Genomic DNA, 21,161 nt, shown 5'->3' on the forward strand with positions numbered 1-21,161 from the left:
ATTAATAAAGAAATGCCAGTGTGAACGGAAGAGTCAAAAATGTCCGACTTTGACTACGAAAGAATGGGCATTAATGGCATAACTTGGGGAAACGGTACATACAGTTGTGGACACAGTGTCATGCTATTCCGATCGCTTATACCATGACTGCATGGACATAAGCAAGGGCTTATGGTACGATGGCAATCATTATTCTAAGTATTAGCATCACAAGAATTTCGAAAAATGGGATATTGGTTACCGGATCAGACACGGCGAACCAACTTGGTACTTCGGCTTCATGGGAAGTCGGGAAAAGCGAGGTTTGATCGGAGATTAGACTCTAAATTGTTACATTGGTTGTGTCCATTTAATATGGTACTTATGGTTTACTTTTCTCCTAATGGATCGCGCATGGAATTTCTCCATGTCTTGATGAGGTCTCTTTCATCTTAAAAGAGTTATGAATTTCAGTCATATCTGGTCGAAAGAGTCAAACGGACTTTTTATGTTTCTTACTCATCTGGAATATATCGGTCGGTTGTGAAAATGAGAGCAGGTTTCCAAACGACATTGGCATCATCACCAATAAATGGAATATGGTCTCCTAGAAAAGCGATACTGACGATAAGAACAGGAGCAATGAGTGGAAAAGAGCCACACTGAACTCTACAGCGAGTTAAGCTAGTAAAATTCAACATTGTCTCCGAGCCACGTTACTTTGTGGACTATGGCCCAGGATGAAGAAAGTTCAGCGTGGCAAACTGCTCAACAGCAGTGATTACTTCAAAGCGATGATAATTCCTGGAGGATAGCTTGAAAGAATGAAGGCTCAGATGTATATACTTGACAGACTTTGACTGCGCCGAGGGATATCAAAAGGTCACGAAAAAGCTGGTGTATGGCTGCGTTGGCCACAATACCGAACTTTACCCCGGCGATGTTAGACAAATGCATCTGCCACCCTGTGTCATTCAGCAACTGAATGCCGATCGCGGTCGCCTGCGCTAAATACTACATAGATCTATCTTTCTATCTATATACCAGATCAACAATACGGTAATAGTACTCTCAAATCTTCGTTACAAATCTGGCAGCAAGACAGGGGCCTCAACGGAGAGATCGTTGGGGCATAATTTCAACAAGCTTAGGGATGGCTATTTGGCAAACAGGAAGAAGGGTGATTGAGGACTTTGATGGTCTGTGCCTGGATCGTACGAATCTGTGCACGATTCGATGGTCTATGCCTAGATTGCATGGACCTAAGTAAGAACGTGCAAGAAAATTGGGAAGAAGCTTATGGTTGCTTGCTTCACAATGAAGAACAAGACGGGATATTCTAGAGATCACGAGTTGCGGAAAGAGGGCCAGGATGATGAAAAGGAGAAATGTATCGCACCTTTTGCGAAGGCCAGAAGCTTTTTTAAGGCCGTGCTAGTAAATTTACTACGTCAGATGAGTTACAAAGATCAGATCTAGAAGCTACCGAAGGGGCAGAGAATAGTACCATGTATGCTATCATCAAATCGACAAGACGTTCAAGATCGGGGCGAAGAGGTCAGAAAAAACAATAAATTCCTTATATAGAGCCTCTTCTTAGAAGCCCTTGACTACGAAATCAGTTGGCCTGAATCAATGTGCCCAATGCAAAAGGCCCCCTTAGTTCAGAACTGCTGTTTCAATAAATAATAGTGCACATGTACCTTATCAAGTAGTTACACACAGAGTGCATCCAAACTCCATACAATTCGTTGTAAGTGGTGGGAGGCGTTATTGTCCTTCTTCTTTTCCTCACCTCCTGCATGGAGTGGTGAGGGCGTGACCCGTTCATCAACTTCAGCTTCCCCACAAGGCTAGCGGATTTTTATCTAATGCTGGAGATGGGAGCTATTAGAGTGGCCGGTCCGGGAAAGGATATAATTTTCTGAAGACCATCTTGTGTTTCTGGATCCCGAAAACCCGATATAGTCAAGAGAGCTTCAGGATAATCAAAACGGAGATTAACAGAGTATATAGCAACTAGAAGCGACACAGCCTGCGGCGATATATACAGTCCTAAGTCATTTCGCTCGATATGTTCATGGTTAATCAGATAATGGGGGAGGACACGGGACGGGGCCATGTCTTGGTCAGACCTGAGTATCCGAAGCCGAAAGGCTAGTTGAGCACGCTATTTACCACAGAGAATTTGATAATCACTCCGAGAACCTGCGGCACGAGTCCCTGGTCTATATGCAATCAAGGCCTGATTCGGTGCGGCAGTACATTATTAAGCAGGAGGTGGCAAAGCAACATGAACTATAGACCGTACGAAATTGACCGATTATCGGAAGGGATCATTCTACTCCCCCCTTTTTACTCTACCACTAGGCCTCTGACTTCGCTTTTGCGTTCGTAACAATTCTCCCTAGACCTATTGTATATTCCAGTTCGCTTCATTTCTGTTTCGCTTTCATCTAGTCTTCGACACTGAAGTGGGTTGTTCGTAATCTAGGGATTAGACGCAACTAAACTGATGCAGAGGAGATGGAAACTGGGTGAGGGGGGATAATCCAAGTTTCGAGAGGTGGACCAGGCAATGGAAGACAGGGCGTACAGCTGCGCCTACGAGGCGCTTGGTCAAGGCCCCAACTAAGAAGAACTTCGCAAGATGCGAGGGTCTGCCAAAGGCATATGCGTCCGTGATCATATAGATGCGTACACAGAGGATCAGCCTCGCGCGCTTTACAAAATCAAGGCAAAAGAGAGTGATCAGTGCAGCTGCGGGGAGATATCACAGACCCTAAGCATGTCCTTCTAGCATACTCCCACTTTACAAAGCTATTTGATCAAATGTTTGATAAGAACACCGCATACACGAATCTGGGCGCTGCTACTGATTATAACTCGCTCATATCAGGCCCGCAGGCAATCCGCTAAGTAGCCAAATTCATGCTGCAAACAGGCTTGCTCGGGCAATTCAGCCAGGTCAAATTCAACCCTGATCCTGAAGCAGACCCCGACCAAAGCCAGGAACACGTAGGTCTTAGAACCATGGAAATAAATACTGAAGACGCTGGGTAGGCGGAGCCATACATGCCCCGGATTGAGTCACCAGGAAAAGAGCCACACATCAAAAGAAAGAAGCAAGAACATGGACGAAGATTGGAGAGGATGGGCTTGCAGGCAACTGGTCAGCCAGTTGCGACACTCCTATATATCTTTTTATTATTATGACTTGCGTAGCTTTCTGTTGTTTGGTTGTGTGTAGCTACGACGATGACCTTCCGTGGTAGCATGCGTTGTCTCATGTGTTTACGCCATTTTAAGGGATTTGACGGCGTTCGGGGACATATTCCTGCTTCAAAAGGTGAAGCACCTGCATAGCTAGGATCTTATTTAACGGGCTCGATCAGGTATAAGAATATGATTGAATTGAATAGAACTCAATTGTGGGATTAGTCTATTATTATACGCCTACATTATGCTACCTTACGTTACGCATAGCATGGATTACATTTGTGGAACAAATAGTTGTAGAACAAGAGAAGAAAGGGTATTGACATTCTAGGCGAAATATCTTTCCTACCGACCATCTCGTTGGTCGTCTCTGTTGCGACTATCCCAGTCGCCCCTCACACGGAGCTCCTCCTCAATCAACGTACGCCGGAGGGTTGCAGCAGCCATTTCTTCAGCGGCGCGGCTAAGCCTAAACTGTCTCTCCAGTTCCTCGACTGGTATTGAGTCGAAATTGTCTCGAGGAACTAGACTGACCTGAGGCAGACCACCCCGTGTAAGGAGTCGGTTGTCGATGGCGCGCGAAGGGGAGCGAGGCCGCTCGCGATACGTCGCTTCACGATACGTCGCCTCGCGATGAGGGGGAGAGCGGGACCTTTGGCGAGCATGCCGGGGAGGGAGGACAGGAGAGGGCGGACTGCCGGTTTGCTGTACGAGATCTCGGCCCTCGGGTTTCTCAATGTCCACCATGCTGACATCTTCCTCGATGTCCCTTGATTGGCTTGTGGACGTTGGCAGACGAACGACAGGTGCCTGCCACGACGAACCAACGGGCATGTTTACCCGTGGCGTCGGTCGAGATAATGTTTCTCGTCCCTCGACTCCAGGAACGGATCTAGCAGACGGCCTCCAGGGCGCCGTAGAGAAGGACCCACTGGACGCTTGGGCGGGGCGCTGGGGGGTGCGAGCGGGGAGGAGTGCGGAGGAAACGGGGGCGGAGGGGACGGCGGCCGTCTCGTAAAATGGCGGAACAAATCGGTCAGGGCACTTGTATTCCACTGGCCCGACAGGTTTCTTATCTTCGACCGTGGCTTCACCTTTCCACACCATGGTGTGATTACGCTTGCTCACGTCAAAAAGAAGATTAAGGAGGAACCTGGCCTTCTTGCCAAGAGACTTTTCGATCTTGTCAAGGGTCTCTCTATTCCAGACAAGGAGATTCCCGACAATGACGAGGACTTCGCGTGCACGGCTCAGTGCAACATTGAGCCGTTGCTGGTCGGCAATGAAACCAACACTGGCGGCGTCCCTCGACGGCTTCGTCAGCATGAAGATTACCATGGGAGCTTCTTGACCCTGCGATGCATCCACAGTAAGATTGTCCCGGCAGCTTACCCCGTGCTCGCCCATGAGCCTTCCGACCAAAGCTCGCTGCGCCGCATACGGAGAGATCACCATAACATCTTCTGGACGAATGGATTGACCATCACTCGTCCGATAGGCGTATAGGTTTTTGAGAAGATGCACAGCGACCATACCCTGCGACTGGTTGGACCACGACTGGCTACCTTCAGCACGAACGGCCTCCCCTATCACACTGATGAAAAGGCGGCGAACTCCCACCACACCGTAACCGCAGAAGTGGTGATGAGAGCGGGTGAAGGCATCCCAGACCTTCCCGACGCGCTGTTCGCTGTCATTGTTGGGACCCAACCTCAACGCACCCTTGTAGATTAACCGGTTGAAGATGTCAAAGATGTGGCTGTGGCTGCGGTAGTTGGTCAACAGCATAGTGCAGGGGTAGCCTGCTTCGTGCAGCCTCTCCATCATTGACCTCTTCAGGTACAACGCGCCCTCATTGGTCGCGTGTTCTGAGACAACAGTTGGCGGGAGTTGCTCCGGGTCTCCAATCAAGACCATTACCCTAGTCGATGGGATGGTCAGGGCGATGGTGATTTCGCCTTCCTGGCATTGCCCTGCCTCGTCGCAAACCACGAAGGCAGGCTCGAACCCTGAACGTCTCAGAAGATCCTGGGACGCGTTGCTCAAGGTTGTGGCAACGATCTTGGCGTTCTGCAGGACCTTCATGACGCAGTGTTCATAGTCCCCTTTCAGACCCTTGCGCTCTTCCCTGCTCAGTCGTCGCTGCTTATCTGCTGCAAGACGTTCTAATAGAGACCGGGCGTATTTGTCGGTGGTGGCATGGTCCTGGGCGTACTGGATAGTGAGGACGTGAGCTTGAACGTTACTCAGATTATCGTTCTCATCTGAAGGTTCACCACCCCTCGCTCTTTCGAGCTGGTAGCGCGGTGTGCGGAATCTGACGAGCTGGCCACACCAGCTTTGTAGTCGCTTGTCCCGTTGGAGGGCTTTAGTTACCGCCTCAGCAAGGTTGTCCACCCCCTTGTTGGACCCAGCAACCAGGAGAATCTTGCAGCCAAGAGCTGCCGCAGTGCAAATAATTGCCTTGGCTGTACTGGTTTTTCCAGTTCCCGGAGGACCTTGAATCAGGCTAACTCCGCACACAATTTTTACCAGCGAAGCCTGGAAGGCCTCTTTCTGGGCCTCGTCAAGCCGGAAGATGTGCGAAAGGTATTCCACCCTCTCTTGCTGAAGATTCGGCGGCACGGGTGACATTTGGCGGACATCAAGGGTAAAGTAGCCTTGATTTCCTTGCTCGAGCTCGGTTCCATGAGCAAGGAGAGTGCGCCTCAGCGAGAAACCCTGGCCTTCATTTCCTGAACGATCCCCGAAGACAAGTGCTAGTTTACTTGCCTCCCCAAGAGCCTCAATCTGGGCGTCAATGGGCATCGTGTTTGCCACTGCTGATGTGACAATGGGAAAGCGTTCGCCCAAAGCTTGTGTGGCCTGGCCTGTCACACGGAGAACAAGGTCAGCATTGGAGTCACTCTGAGTGACGGCTCCCTGATCAATGAGCTTCGAATCCATGCCGTAGGGGACACCTTGGAGAGCCCACTCGAAGTGCACCTTGGCGCCCTCCTGCAATTTGGGAATGACCACGTTGTCACTTGGCCGGACTGGCAAAAGCTTGATGTGCACCAGGTGCGTGCTACCCGGTAGCCCGAAATCACTCTCAGTGCACCACGCCTCATGACACCGGGTGGGGTTGAAGACGTCAGAAACTTCCCGCTGTTGCTGGTAGCGTTCATTCTTTGAGGCCTTAAGAAGACGACAAATGCGGTCGTTGTCGTCGAAGAACAGGGGGTTGTGGGGTTTCCACTTCATGTATTCCCGCCTGCCTTCAGTACTGGTCCAGAGCCATGGCATTTCAGGATGCCGCTTGGTGACGTCTGATTCTGGATTCTGGCGATAGTACCAGAATCCCTCCCCCTCGGAGCCTTGATGCACGAGATTGTAGAGTTTGATCGACCAATTGAGCATGAGCGGGACATCGGTGAAGCTACTTCTATATTGAAGTAAGATAACTAGGTCGCAATTCAACCAATTGATGTTCCTGAGCGTCCTCAATTTTTCCTCGAGCTCTTCACTCATCAACGGCCTTTGGACCTTGGTAAACACCGGCGAGCTTTTGCACCTTACTACGTAATAGTAGAACTTCTCATTTTTAGGGAGAAGCGAATACGTTGCCCTCTTATTGTCGATCCAGTTGTCGGTATCCGCCGCGTCACCTTCAATCCCACAGTTGAGGTGAATTCCCTGGAATGGAAAAATGACCTCTCCCTGGTCCTTATTTTCTAGGCAGATGGCGAGGAACGGCTGCTGAGAGTCCAAAATGACCTGGGACTTGGCATTTATTTGGATATTGTCCCCCGCAAGGTCAATTATAAGGAAGCATTTACGCCATGAACAGCAGCGTTTGTAAAGTTGTATGGGGTAGTCGGCGCCCTGAGGGCTTTGGAACCAGTCTGCGGTTGTTGGCTGAGACATGGTGAACTCCACGGAAGAGACGGAGATATGGAGAGAAGGAGGGAAGGCGAGGCGCGATTTCTATCTGTAGCAGACAATGGTTAGGGACAGGGACAATATAGGACGGCCGTATTCGCCATATGAGATAGGATACTTACTGGTGGAGTAAGATGGTAAAACCACACTCTCTCGGAGAGGTGGCTGAATTCATGTTAGTCAAGTGCTAGACTAATTGTCATGGATGGTAGGTGTACTTACAACGGGGTTAAGGAGGGAACGAGACCACACTCTCTCAGAGAGGTGGCTGGAAATCATGTTAGACAAGTGCTGAACAATCCGACTTGGATGGTAGGTGTACTTACAACGGGGTTAAGTAGGAGACCACACTCTCTCAGAGAGGTGGCTGGTACTATCGTTAGCCATTTGATATAACTCCATACTTTGAAAAATATGGATGTACTCACAGCACGTTACCAATTTCAGACCACACTCTTGAAGAGAGGTGGCTGAGTTTTGCTGTTAGCTAATTGATCCTCCCTAAAATCCGCGACCTGCTCGTTGTACCTACCACAAGCACACAAAGAACAAGCCAATGCTCCCTGGGAGCAGAACTGCTAGTGGTAATTAGTTGTATTCTGTTTAGCTTCCACAGACATCACGGTATCTTCAACCCACACAGAACAAACGACACAGTACTCCTCCGGGAGGAGCCAAGAACTATAGATCTAGTCAAACCCGCTCCAGAACGCGCAGGGAGTCAATGTCTTCTTACCAGACCACAGCAAACGAAGACACTGGTGGGAAAAGAGGGGGAGGGAGCGGACGCCGCACGCAGAAAACTGTCGACGTGATGTGTAGGGGATGGAAAAACAGAGAAGAGATGAGGCGAGCAAAGATAGACATCGTGGTGCGGAGTCACAAGCGAGAGGGTATGTCTGGTTTGCTTCCTCGTTTCCCTTTTCGGCGAGAAGTGTTTGTAAAATACAAATGTTACTTTCTTTTTCTCTTTCTCCCTCGCAAAAGGTGAGACTCCACACCTACCTGGATGAAGCATACGGGGTATCGTAACGTACTACAGCTATGTGGTAGCGTATTAGAGAATTATGAGTGGCACCACCCAGCCTCGCGTAATATTCTCACGGCCTTTATGGGCTATTGTTTGGACATCTTGACAGTATGTCCGTGGCAAGCTCTCACTAGACCAGCCGAGAGTTTTCTAAATAGATGCCAGAGGAAACCGAAGCCGAGATTGGCATTCTTGATTCTCTACTGCCAAAGAGCAAGCCGTTTATGCTACTGAGAAGGCGAGGCTGCGCCCTCGATACCCACCTACATTGCATACCCACGGCTACGTTCATACATCAAAGGGTTCAAGGTTGGAAGGGTCGGCAGAAAGATGACATTAGGCGCCTATGAGAATCGATCCTGTCCGCCCACAAACTGCAAGGTACTTAGTACACAGCTATGGCGCATTCTGTAGATGTTTATCATGAGGATATCCCCGGACAAAGCTCAAGTTGGCTTGAGCTGGGATTTTATCATAGTTCTAACAATCGATTTGATCGACTCCCATGACAATGTAGTGTCCTGTCATCTATTGAGATTATGAAAACCCTCAAGACGCCATGCTTAACCACCGTTTAAAGTGCCCTGAATAATATAAGACCTAGAAAGCACAGCAGGTGGATGACTTGGCAGAATTTGGCAACATGCACACATGGCTCTTGGTGCTGATGGGGCACTGAGTAATGGCATCATAGTTTTCGGAAGTGAGACCTGAACATCGTCTACTATGACTGCTTGTAAGTATTATGAGCTGATAATGTATGAAAAGGAAACATCAAACCTATCGATTCGGCCACTGATAGTCACGCCAGTAAAGGCCTCCTTTCCAGGTCACAAGGTAGTATGTGGTTTCGTAAAGAAGGTAGACTTCTCCGAGAAAGATCGGGAGTTTAGAGATCGAAGGACCAAGGACACGAATGGTTTGTCTGATTAGCGTTGCCCCATATTCGTCCTGGTAGAATCCTGAGTTGCAAGAAGTCATGTTGCCACTGCTCTCACATTGTGGAAATAAAGTGGGCTTGGAGTTAAGGTTCAGGATAATGGCGCAAAATGTGAGACCTACTCAGTGTATTTCTGGCCTAACGCCCCGCTTGTACTAGCCGAGAACCACGGATCTGTGGAGGCGCATACTGAGACAAATGCATGTACCGTCACGCTTGCTGAAGATTGAATGGAAGGCTGCTAAAAAGTCTTCCGCTGACAGAAGAAGTAGCAATGACTAAATCCCACCCTACTACGAGAAATGAACAGAAAAGAGCGGACAGTATAGTTAGTAGCCGGTTAATATGATTTCATGGTCCTCATGAGACAGCAATAGTCACCGAGCTTCTGCTAAACTATGCGGCACCTTTGAAGGGGCTGGTAGTATCATTAGCAGGTCGGCACTATAAATTTATGTCAACGGACATACTCACGAGATATCTGCCGAAGAGTTCGTGGAAAGAGCCAAGGGTAATACCAAAACCTCCAAGGAAGCCGGCCTGCCGATGTAAGCAAGATGTCAAATAGTTTTCAATATGAGAGACCTGAATACTTACGCAGGCAACAAACTAAACTCTCGAAGAAAGAAAGATAAGAGAGCAAGACAAGGAGAGTAAATAACAACTTAATATGTTCTCTCATACGAATGAACAACATAAAGCGAAGCAGACTTTCCGCTGCAGCAACAATAAAATGTTAGGGAAAGAAAATTGCATACAACTCCGTACGTAGTTAAGTAGATAGACCATGGGATGAATCAAATACCCCAATCATTGCTCCCATAGTGCTGCAAACCACACACAGGAAAATTACAACAAAGTATAAGGAATATTGATCCGTTTTCGTCTCCATTCCATGTGGATAACATCATACTACGACTGAGTTCACTGACTCACGGTATGAGAAAAAAAGTGAAGAGGAGGTGTTGAGAATGAGCATCATGATTGGTTATGATTGAATGAGTGTGTTGGCCTACGGAAGAAACTCATTGACTCGTCTCCCAGACTATCCTGCGCGCATTTGCACAGCATCTTCTTGAACTCTTTCGGGCCCTCCCGCCATAACCGCGCGGCCTCGACATTGGCGGGCCTTTCGTCGTTAGTCAGCTAGGATCATAGCGGAAGGGAGCAGCAGAGGGATCATAAGAATTGGCGACGCGATACTAAACACACAAGAAAGAAGAAGTAAAGGGGGAGAAGAAAAGAGAAACACAGGACGAAGATGGAGATGGTGCTTGTCTTCACAGAAGCCTCGCCCCGACTTCTCGGAGAGATTAACCGTGATACTGGAGCGGATTCTCAAATTAGAACGACACTCTTCTCACTGAGCTGGATGCGAGCTTGCTAGCGGTGGAGGGACATTTTGAAGAAAGCGTCAACGTGGACCACGTGAGTTGGATCAACCACCACGCTCTCGAACTTATCGGCATAACCACCTGGGTTAGTTCTTTACGATGTTTGGAGGGTTTACAGTACCATCCGTGGGTACAAACAGTGTCAACTCAAGGCCGCTATTATCGCCAAGTCAATGAAGTCTTATCCTCTGCTTTCACTGGCTACTCATAGCCATTACTTTTGTGGATGCCTTGAAATCCGGCATGAAGATGTGGAATGTCATGGGCGAGGGAATGCTGAGGGGGTGGCCGCCAGTTCTACTACTCGATCGGGCTTTGTGGGAACGAAGATTGCTTCAAAGGCCATGACCCATGAAGAGATGAGGGTCAGTCAGATAATCGTTATCGCCACATGGAAGAAGTCAGTCACCACCCTCATCACCGGTATTATAAATTACCTCATGCGAGAGAAGGACCAGAAGATCCTATATATATTGGTGGCGCAACGATAGCCAGCCAATTCATGCCGGAAGAGCTGATAGTCTCCATCCCTCTGTTTGCCTCTTACCGCGCGGTGCGCAATTTCACCAGCCTGAATGAGTTTGTGCTGATGCGGTGGTTGCGAAAGGACGAGCCATTTCATGGGAATAGTGCTAGGCAGAAAGAAGCGTTCAATTAATCTTCGTTGGATTCGCCTTATGGTCCTGGAAAGAATAGAGTGTGTATGGAGTTTAAAGATCATTCTGACGCGACTTTCGTGGAGGTATGGTCCTACGGCTGGGGAGTTGCCGGTCTGGGAGAAGCAAGAGGTTTGATGGTATGGGGAGAAGAAACCGCCTGTTGTGAGGGTTGGACGGGGTCAGTATCGGGCTATCTTACGTGCAACCCCTTAGGCATACACTTACCAGGGCCCGGGACTTTTGGGTCAGGGGTAAGGTATATTATTATTAGGGAATAATATATCCCATCTAAGTACTATAACCCAATTTGCGGTATCCAAATCATCCAAATCCTCCCCTAGTTAACCAGACAATCCCACATCCCCTCAAGAACTCCCAGCTACGGCGCTAACCGGCGCAACACCGGGGAAGAACGAAGCCGGGGTAGTAGGGGTAGGAATAGACGCCGTTGTACCAAACGCGGTGGCCAAATCATCAGCCATAGTGGGCGCCTCGTATCCTGTTGAAGCAGAGTTCCAATAAGTAGTGGTTGTGTAAGGAGTCAAGGTGCTAGTAGCAGAGTCAAGGCAGTAGCCCTATCCGCAAGCAATCGCGCAGTAGTATTCATCGTAACGGCCTTCCTCAACCAACAAGTCAATCTGGACGAGCGTGATCTCGGTACAGGGCATGTCTTCAGGGCAGATGACCCGAATAGGCGGCCGAGTTTCACCGTCGATGGCGGTCCCCGTCCAATTATAAAATGTGATGTTGTGATAGTAGATGCCGACGCCGTCGATAGCGTTCATGCTGCTCCAGTAACTATCGAGGTCGAGGGAGTTGACGTTTCCGTGGCCTATTCTATCATTAGGTTGTGTGTCGTGGAAGGGTAAGGAAGATATAAGGTTATGTACCGATGAAATTCTCAAACACTATGTTGGATACATTGCCTAAGCCACCGTTGATCTTGATCATCATCATTTGGTTCGAGTCCCAGGTGTAGACGTTGCGGTAGAGGATGTTGGTGACGTTGACACTGGAACCCAGGGATCCGATGGCGCATCCGCCACTGGGGTTGCAGTAAATGTTCTCGATCAGGAAGTTGTGGGAGTTTGGTCTGTTGCAGTTTGGATTAGTACATCCGCAGTTGCGAGGTAATGCGATCCACCTACCTTGCTAGTGACACATTCATCCTTGTGGGTGACCATTACCTGCCGTAGCATTAGCGTTTCCTGAAATCGAATGCACGTTCAGGAGAAGCGGCACTAAATGAATCCAGATGTTGCCACCGTACAAATCAATGCCATCCAGACCACCGTGATCACCACCACAGATAGCCATATTGTACGCTTCTCCATTGTAACCGCCGTCAATGACAAAGTGGGGCATAGGCGAGTTGACCAATACCAGGTCATGAACGGTCCAATCCGACACCCGGAAATGTACAGCATCCGGGGACTAGTGTACGTATTATGTCGGTGGTAAAGGTAACCGCTACCTTGAATTGCACCCGTTGCATTTGAACTAGAAAGCTCAGAGTCACTGCCACCGGTTATCGCGAATATGTACGACTGGGCGGAAGGCGAGGAGTCCCAGTGGAGCACGCCATCGAGCTGGATAGACCACGCGGAGCCGTTTTCCGAAGAGACCCAGTCTTTCAAAAGATAGTCACCCTCAGGGACGTGAATGAGACCACCGCTACCGCAGTCGGTGAAGGCGTCGATAATGGGCTGTCCCACACCGGTGGTGTTGTCCGAGCTGGCTCCGTAGTCGCAGACGTTGCAGGTCTTCACAGCGGCCTTATCTATAACGGAGGTCAGGGGTCTAACAGATCCTGTTAGTTGAGCATGGACCGAGTTGATGATGGAGAGCAAAGAAGTAGCCACGAGAAAGGACGTGGACCAGGTCATGGTGCCGGTGATGAGTGAGAGCGATATCTCTTTTTTTCTCTGGCGAAAATCAGCATTCCACAACGTCATTTATTCTTGACATCGACCGGAAAGCCAAACTTTCCCCGAGAGTCGACAGGAAATATATCTGCAAGCTCCTACCACCAAAACGATAGGCCCTGAGGAATAGGCATAGCTTCCGCAAAGGTATCAAATCCTACACGAACAGGAGTGTGATACTGAATAGGACTATTCAGTATCCGTCATAAAGCCCACGGACATCCGCAATGGCATGACTCGCCATAGGATGAGCTGGCGCAAGTACCACAACGTTGTCCGGACCCTGTCTCCACACGCTTCGATATTAACCGCGCACCGATCTTTCCGGCTGCTGTTTAACTCGCCCTGCCATGACCCGAACGGCACGGGGCATGGGAAGATGTTTTTGGTGTTATTATGGCCAGAGAGCCTGAGATAAGGAGTGCTTCCAGGTTGATCAGTTATATCTGCGGCTGGATGACGCATATAGTTGCCAAGGTCGAGAGGAGAAATCGGGGGATGTTGCGGAAGAGTCGGAGAGGAGACTGACAGGAGCTAAGAGGTTATCTCCACCACGGATCGGATTGGACCCTCCTTGGCTCCTAAGCGAGAAACGAGGAACGGTCCACCCGCCGTTGGTTTCACGAACACCTAGTTTAGTTCGCCCCTGTCTTTTGTCCTTTTTAGTGGCGCCGATAATACAATCTTCAAAAGTCAGTAGACCTCCCATACGGAAGAAATAGGCGTGCACGTGAGTCCATCACTATATACTAAAGCATGAGTTCACAGTTAATCTTCATATAGGAGCGGTGAGGGAATTCGCACATCGTTACCCGATCAGGACGTGGGGTAAGCCATAGGCTTACGTAGTAGTGTTCAGCAGTTCGGCGTTCGGGTGAAGTGGAATTTCGCGTAGGTGGAATTTTCCAACAACAATATTCGTCACATAGAATACCATATCAGATGGACGGCAGGAAGGAGAAGGGAATTAGGCGCTCTGACAAAGACTGCATCAGGAGAGCGTGAGGGAGATGCAAGATGTTGCCATCTATGATTGCTACCTTTGGAAGTGGGTTTGGTTCGGGCTAGCGCGTTTCCACCACGTCATCTGGTCTTCTAGATTTGATTCAACATTAAGGTTTACTCACCTAAAATGAAATATGGAAATTTTAGTGCATCAGACCCACAGACAAACGTTCGACATGCAGTCACGGCGAGTTGCATGCAGGGAAAAGGGATGACTTTCAGTTGGAATAATCTAAACGTTTACCAAACAAACTACTTCCGGGGGTGGAGGCGCTACCACATGTACACATGTTCATATGATCACTTTTTCGCATGGCAACAACCTATGGAAGACAAAATATGCACTAAAAGGAGCGTCTACATCTCGCCCCTGCTTTGCCAAAGACACCCAGCGTTATGGTGACTGGTCTGATGATATATGTACATGCATTTTGAGCTGGCTATGCATTGTCCATCTTTGAGCTCGATATATTATGCCCCCGCGTCGCTCTTTCGTAGCCGATGCGCTTTAATAATACACGTATAATCCTTAGAAGAGTCATCCTATGTCCTAAGACTGCAGATATAGTATGCTTTTACGTCTGATGATTTCAGTCAGTGTCAAGAGCATGGAAGTACAAGATCTTTACCAGAAGCCGCAATTGGGAGGGTAGTGAAGAGAAGGCTTAGCCTAATGATGCCTTGTGTCAAGTCATAATAGGCGTCATTGCATCAAGACTATGGAGATGAAATCACCCTGCATGAAGTATGGTGGAAATGAAGACCGCTTATCTGTGTAGCACATAATCCTAGCGTAACTCTGCAGAGACGTCCCACGTAGTTTCATGGCGGCTTACTGTCACAGAAAGTTTTATGTAATAAATCTGATGCAGAAAGATACAGCTAACTGCAAACTGTGAGATCGCACGCTATATTCACCCTGTGGAAGTTTCCTAAGTTGTCCGCGTACAGGAGAGAACTAGCCTAAGCATTAGCAGATTTTTTCCGGCCCATAGATTACCGTAGCCTAAGGCCTGGCAATTGATTATCTGGAGCGTGGATCAGAAGCCTAAAGGCGCAAATGATTGTTTTTTTGCTACCGGAAAATATCTCTGGCACGAATGACAAAGTAGAATTCTAAAGACGCCTTTTGAGAGTATCTTACGGTGTGCATGATTACGCAAGTTTCGAGACTTTGTAGAAGAAATCATCGTCGCCTAACTCATGGGCCTCAGTGGAAAGTTAGGAGTTTACAGGCAGACAACCTGGGCATCATGGGCTGGTCATAGCTTAGTCACCTCACAAAATTCATGTCCATACTCGGGAATTGCGTCAACTTGAGATTTTCACATATTGGATAGAGGTTGTGTCATAGATTGCGGCCACTTACGATAGTGCGATCGCCCGGTATCGAGCTCCCCAGCACTACCTGCAGACCGACATCTACTTGTTCCCACAGCATCACCAACCATCGCACAAGTTTCCTGTAAAAACATTCGAGCAGCTCCTGTGTCTGTTTGTGTGGCCATCATGACTGGAAAAGAGAACACGCGTGGTATTCTATCACTTCCCCAGGAACTGTATGATGAGGTACTATTTTCACCTCTGTCTTGCTACCGTAACTTGCTAAATATATGTTCAGGTTACCCTTTTCTTTGCAAATTTTGGCCTAGATCCCAAGGCCCGAATTACACGGTTGATGTGCTTGCGTTTAGTCAGTGTGCCGTTTAATCGAAGCGCCACTCGAGTTCTATTAAGTGCCGTACGCTTGAGTGTGGGTCGCCGGTTAGAGACGCCTCAACTCCTCCACGCGCAGTCTCCGAGCAGCATAAAGCCTATATTTACGAGCGACCTTTGTCATTCCATTCGATACCTCACGGTCTGTTCCTCTCAAGCGTGCACAAACACTGTGGAACGACCATATGGCAACCTTTTTCAATGCCTTAAAAGACTCCCTTCGTTACAGTACTTTGAAATTGATCACAACAATTACTACTCGCACCCGCAGGTAGATCTTATGCTTTTGGCCCTAAAACATGCGCACCGATACCTTCCCAGACTGAGAGGAATCAGAATCATTTCACCGTGGAGCTATCTCAAGGAGGATGGGCTGCCCCGCCTCTGCAGGCTCGAGGGTGTTCTACGCAAATACCTGCCCCAACTTCAACATATTGATATCGAGTTCGCCTCTTGCTTGTGGTTTACTTCAGGCAAACTTGAGAATCAAACTTTTCTTCCTCTTTTCCGTCTTGGCCGGGGGCTACGATCCATCAGCCTGGAAGGCCTCTGGATGGGCGCCAACTGTCATAAAAAGCATAAACCGGGACGTTGGTTGCACCCAGACGCTCCAATCGAGCGCATACGACTCCATACCATGGTTGTACCTTTTGGAGTCCTGGCAAGGTTATTGAGATATAAGAGAACATTGGTGAGCCTGGACATCATGGGTGTGTCTCTCTCAACGGGTAAATGGGAAGACTTTCTCCCAGAGATCGACAAATTTCCGTTGTCATATCGACATATCTCGTACCATGGTTATAATGTACATGAGATATATAGATTTTGCAGCATGAAGTACTATGATCTCGTGCGATCTGATTATAGTGAGTTACAGCAGAAGATGCAAGCCTTGCCCCGGAGACGGAAGATGGTTCCAAGGCCACTTGCGCGATTTAGCGAGCATGGGCTTCGCTTGCACTAGGATGCACTATAACTATTCTATTTGCTCTGCTACTTCACTTTAGCTTGTTTGCTTCTAAACGTTCAAATTGAGTCAAAATGCCTCTAATAACCCGACTAAGGACATGTAGACCTAGTTATACAGGCGCTTTGCCGCTTGAGCCACGAGTATACGGAACTTAGATGTTACACTATACATGATTCTATGCAAGGTACTTTGCGACATGAGATGGACTCAATGTGCGTGCGCTTGCTTCTATGCTTACCCATCAAATTTGTTTTCAAGTCTATTCTCTTTGTTTCTCTTTTATTAATTGCTCTCCCCCCTTCTTGCACATGGAGACTTGAGCCCGCTTATTTGGCGCCTGAAAAAGGGCATTGTGATTTCGTTGAGAGTGTGAAGTTTACCCTAACCGTTGCATGCTGCCTCCTTTTCCTACGGCACCATGCTCTTCGTACCTCGCATCGAGAGCAATGCTAAACAACTTGACCGATGAACGGATGCACTCGTGTCCTGCCCTTCATTAATTTTCTTGATAACATACACTCAGTGCCTATTCACATGATTACTACCTGCTCTATATACTCGTTAGCCACCAATGCTTGTCATCCGTGCATGAATAACTCTCCTAGCTGGCTGCTCTGGGAAGGAGCAACGACCACCACCAACTCCAACGGAAGGAGGAAATCATGCCCCCTCTCAGGTGCGGTATCTTCTTAGGTTCTCGATCCAGGACGCATCTCAAGTTCTGCTCTGTCATTATTGGCATCTAAACACCGTGGACAGACTCCTGCCCCCCTCCTTTCTCTATACTTTTGACTACAGATCCCGCAAGAGGCCATCCGTCCCAAAGAAGTCGTTCTATATAGCAAGTGCCAACATTCCTCGAGTGGCCTGTCGTGTACTAACTTCAACAACAATCTGCGCAGCCTCTCTCCGTTCCAGCACTCAGAGAGTGTTCTGGTCTCGTACTCAATCAGTAAGAAAATTCTACACTTTTTCCGTTCCAGCACTCAGAGAGTGTTCTGGTCTCGTACTCAATAAGTAAGAAAATTCTACACCTTCTCCGTTCCAGCACTCAAAGAGTGTTCTGGTCTCGTCGTCAATCAACAGCCAAATTCCACACTGTTTCTCCGTTCCAGCACTCAAGGAGTGTTCTGGTCAACTTGGTACCGGGCAGTTTATATCCGATACCCTGAAGTTTCTGAGCATCCTCGCCCTGCAATTGGCTCGAATCTTGATTAAGTCGGTTCCTGGTGAGTGGCACAACGTGCACATATTCGGGAATGAAACGTCTTGAAAACTGCTAACTCAGTGATATTATATAGTACACACATAACAATGGATTCGCAACCGAATTGGTCGCGGGGTATTAGAATACCCAGAACGCCGGCGGAATGGGCATCGATGGCTGGGGAGGTAAAAATGCCAGCGCTAGCTGAAAATGTGACCGACGAGGAGTACCCAGCAGGTCAACCTGTCTCCTCCCTGGACATGCATGACGTTGGCCATTGGGAATCTGCCTCAAAGGTTTCGGAGGCACACTTTCTCCTGACTCGATGTTTGTGGACGTTTTCCCACGCCAACTCGTTAGCCAAGTTTAAGGTGTACCCAGACCCTATGGTGAAACCATACGACCATGAAACCTACAGACCATCGAAAAAATGGCTTAGTGACAGGCAGGACTGGCAAGATTATTTGGATGACATCCGAGAGAATATGAACAAACGCCCGGACCCGGGACAGGCGAAGAGCCTTGGCGAATTCACAAGCACGCGACATTGGCAACTCTGTGTCCGGGATGGAGAGAAACAGGACAATGAAAGAGGCAATTCCCCTACTATCACAAGGAGCAGAGCAAAGCGAGATTTACCTTCAGTGGGAATGCAGATGGAGGTTGACGGCTCTTCTGATGCTCTTGACGCAAGTGCCGAATTGACGAACACTGTATCGAGGTCAAGCGGGATTTCCTATAATACTGCCTTCGGAGACGATGGTTCGGTGGACCGAATGAGCGGTGTTATGAAGACCTTGTCGAGATCAAGTGGGAGTTCCAATGATCCTTCCACCAGAGCGAGGGATGCAATGATGGACGAAATGCCCGAACTTTCGATGATCGAGACTAAGTCAAGTATCAGCTTGGGGGAGCTAACAAAGAAAATTTCCCCCCAATCTGCCACCGGAAAGGAGGAAGCATTGACTATGCTTTGCAGAACAAGCGACGAAGAAACGGTCAACATGGCCCTTGTGGAACTTTTGAGTGCATTGACAAGATGCTGTCCATATGTTTATCTGGAATGGAAAGCAGACAGACAGTCATTTGAAGTCTGTCTAGGAAAGGCTCGGCTCCGTGCTAAGTCAGACGGTGGTTTATTCTCAAGACACTCAGACGTTTTTGCCCTTGTTGAGGTCAAGCCCTTCGTTCTGCTGGCGGCGCCCGAAACGACTTTGAGGCAAATATCATTGCAGATGGTCGCATGGATCGCGCATGCCATGAGAGAACCGCAAAACCGAAGGAAAGCGTATGTTTTCCTCCATTGCCGTACTCATACTAAGTCCAAGCCGTTTTCTCATACGCTGGCAGATACTACATGATAGCCGAGTACCGTCATGAAGTGTACATTATGATGACAAAACCGACGGAGCGATACTTAGCCCACCTTGACGGCAGCATGCCAGTCGTAAACCCTTTGGATGAAAGCACTTTTTTGAAGCTGTCCTGTTTCGGCCCGATTGACATTTACAACGCACAGCACGTCCGTGCACTCGGAAGCTGGTCTTTATGGGTCACGATATATCTCAGTGGGCAGTATCTCCAATTACGGCAGGCCAACAGAGCATCTGCATAATTCAACGCCTTTGCCCTTACGATACCTTTCCCCGCGGGCTGAGACACTGTCGGTGCTCCTCGTGTGCCGTATATTGAGATGCCATAGCCGGGCGCCACATCAGTGTAGCATCATGTTCTGCTTGGCCTTCTCTGAGTCATGCGCAAGTCTATTACCGTTTTGCTCACGGAAGACAGTATCGAGAATCGGAGCTGCCCATTCTTTGGGCCTTTCGGCGTACACTTCCTATATATAATAATGGCCATTGAGTTTCAAGTACCACTGTATTCTTCATTTTCCCACCATAGCTCATGGTCTCCATATCTAAAACCCAGAAAGACTTTCTTGGTGGTTCCTCCCACTCAGGTGCTATACAATATGCTAAGTCATGATTGCTTAAAGTTGGCGTAAGGCAGCCTGTGTGGCCTTGAATCCGGGTTAGAAGAAGACAATCTTGTCGAGTAAATATCATGCTCGAATATGTTTCATTTGAAGAGTCGTCAAGATCAAGGTTTGCGCGTGAATGTCGTGCGGGAAGTCGATCATTATCAAATTCCTCGATACCTTGAAAGCATCCCTGACGCATCCTGATCCGTTTCCCGTCGACCGTGAGATTGCTCTCGGTGATATGTCCAACATATTTTCGTTGAATTCGAACATTCCTTGTGCTTCTTTCAATCATCGTGCCTGCGCCACCTCTGCTTTTTTCACAAACAAGGGGAAAAACAAATAAGTACAATGGCTGTAAGTTTGGAAATTTCTTAGTCCTCTGGTGCTTGTACCATTTCTCGAACCAAGAGCTTAAAGTCTTCTGGTCAGTCATGTACTTATCACAGGTCATAATTATGTACCAAGTCCCATACTTACCACAGACCCTTATAGCGTGCCATGTGTCTGTAATATACACGTATTGATGGGGCGTCTCAGCGGATACTACAAAGAATTGGGTATTCGATGTTCAAGTGTGAGATGTCGCTTGACAGTGACTGAAGCCCGTCGATATTGAACATTGAAGTAAAGGAGGTACATAATGGAGCACGATCACTGTACCCAACGAGAGGCATTTAAAAACGGGAAACAGACTTTTTGAGATCTGGTCGCACATGCAGTCGACCTCCATAGCAAACATGCTTCGCATATTATCCTCTGTATCGTGAGATAGACTCGTAGCTCCCGAGTGCGTCAATTTGGATAGAATGCGTTCAGCTTCGACATTTTGCGCAGTTCGGCCATATGAGACGGATAACCCAGATCCATCATCCGATGCTTTTCAGGCACGCGAACTTTTATAGCAAGATCTAGTGGACATATGGGAGAAGAGGCTAGGATGGCGAAAAACACGAAACTCCCCGCGCCCATCCTAGTAGGTACCGCTTGTGGTGAGCGTGTCCCATCACGATCGCGTTTCCGGCCATATCATACCACATTGCTATATCGCGAAAACATAATAGTCGACATAGGCCTAATTAACATATTTAAGTGGGACTCAGTATGCGAACCAATCGACAACTATTTAATCATCCAGACATAGATCCCAGCCTCATCAAGAGCATAACTAGAGAGAAAGCTTCAATGGCAGAGTACTGAAGGGGGACAGTATTA

At 48.3% G+C, this 21,161-nt stretch overlaps 5 protein-coding genes across 5 annotated transcripts; 2 read left to right on the plus strand and 3 right to left on the minus strand.

Moving 5' to 3' along the window:
• Positions 1 to 3,543: 3,543 nt before the first annotated feature.
• Positions 3,544 to 7,104, minus strand: BDQ94DRAFT_168015 (P-loop containing nucleoside triphosphate hydrolase protein; the record flags this gene model as incomplete). The annotated part of the gene is made up of 1 exon (XM_026770969.1): positions 3,544 to 7,104. The coding sequence occupies one exon, from the start codon at positions 7,102 to 7,104 to the stop codon at positions 3,544 to 3,546; it is 3,561 nt and encodes a 1,186-aa protein (XP_026629427.1).
• A 4,403-nt stretch (positions 7,105 to 11,507) lies between these two features.
• Positions 11,508 to 13,028, minus strand: BDQ94DRAFT_157863 (pectin lyase-like protein; the record flags this gene model as incomplete). Its single annotated transcript, XM_026768826.1, has 5 exons — positions 11,508 to 11,717; positions 11,769 to 11,974; positions 12,033 to 12,235; positions 12,413 to 12,467; positions 12,551 to 13,028. 5 exons carry the CDS (start codon positions 13,026 to 13,028, stop codon positions 11,508 to 11,510), a joined length of 1,152 nt encoding a protein of 383 aa, XP_026629428.1.
• Positions 13,029 to 15,581: 2,553 nt separating this feature from the next.
• Positions 15,582 to 16,752, plus strand: BDQ94DRAFT_157864 (uncharacterized protein; the record flags this gene model as incomplete). Its single annotated transcript, XM_026768827.1, has 2 exons — positions 15,582 to 15,641; positions 15,694 to 16,752. 2 exons carry the CDS (start codon positions 15,582 to 15,584, stop codon positions 16,750 to 16,752), a joined length of 1,119 nt encoding a protein of 372 aa, XP_026629429.1.
• A 1,320-nt stretch (positions 16,753 to 18,072) lies between these two features.
• BDQ94DRAFT_157865 (uncharacterized protein) lies at positions 18,073 to 19,326 on the plus strand (the record flags this gene model as incomplete). Its single annotated transcript, XM_026768828.1, has 1 exon — positions 18,073 to 19,326. One exon carries the CDS (start codon positions 18,073 to 18,075, stop codon positions 19,324 to 19,326), a length of 1,254 nt encoding a protein of 417 aa, XP_026629430.1.
• A 353-nt stretch (positions 19,327 to 19,679) lies between these two features.
• Positions 19,680 to 20,400, minus strand: BDQ94DRAFT_157866 (uncharacterized protein; the record flags this gene model as incomplete). The annotated part of the gene is made up of 2 exons (XM_026768829.1): positions 19,680 to 19,805; positions 19,840 to 20,400. The coding sequence occupies 2 exons, from the start codon at positions 20,398 to 20,400 to the stop codon at positions 19,680 to 19,682; spliced, it is 687 nt and encodes a 228-aa protein (XP_026629431.1).
• Between the last annotated feature and the right edge of the window lie 761 nt (positions 20,401 to 21,161).

This window comes from Aspergillus welwitschiae, assembly GCF_003344945.1.
Source record: "Aspergillus welwitschiae strain CBS 139.54b unplaced genomic scaffold BDQ94scaffold_7, whole genome shotgun sequence".
NCBI classification, from domain to species: Eukaryota; Fungi; Ascomycota; class Eurotiomycetes; order Eurotiales; family Aspergillaceae; genus Aspergillus; species Aspergillus welwitschiae.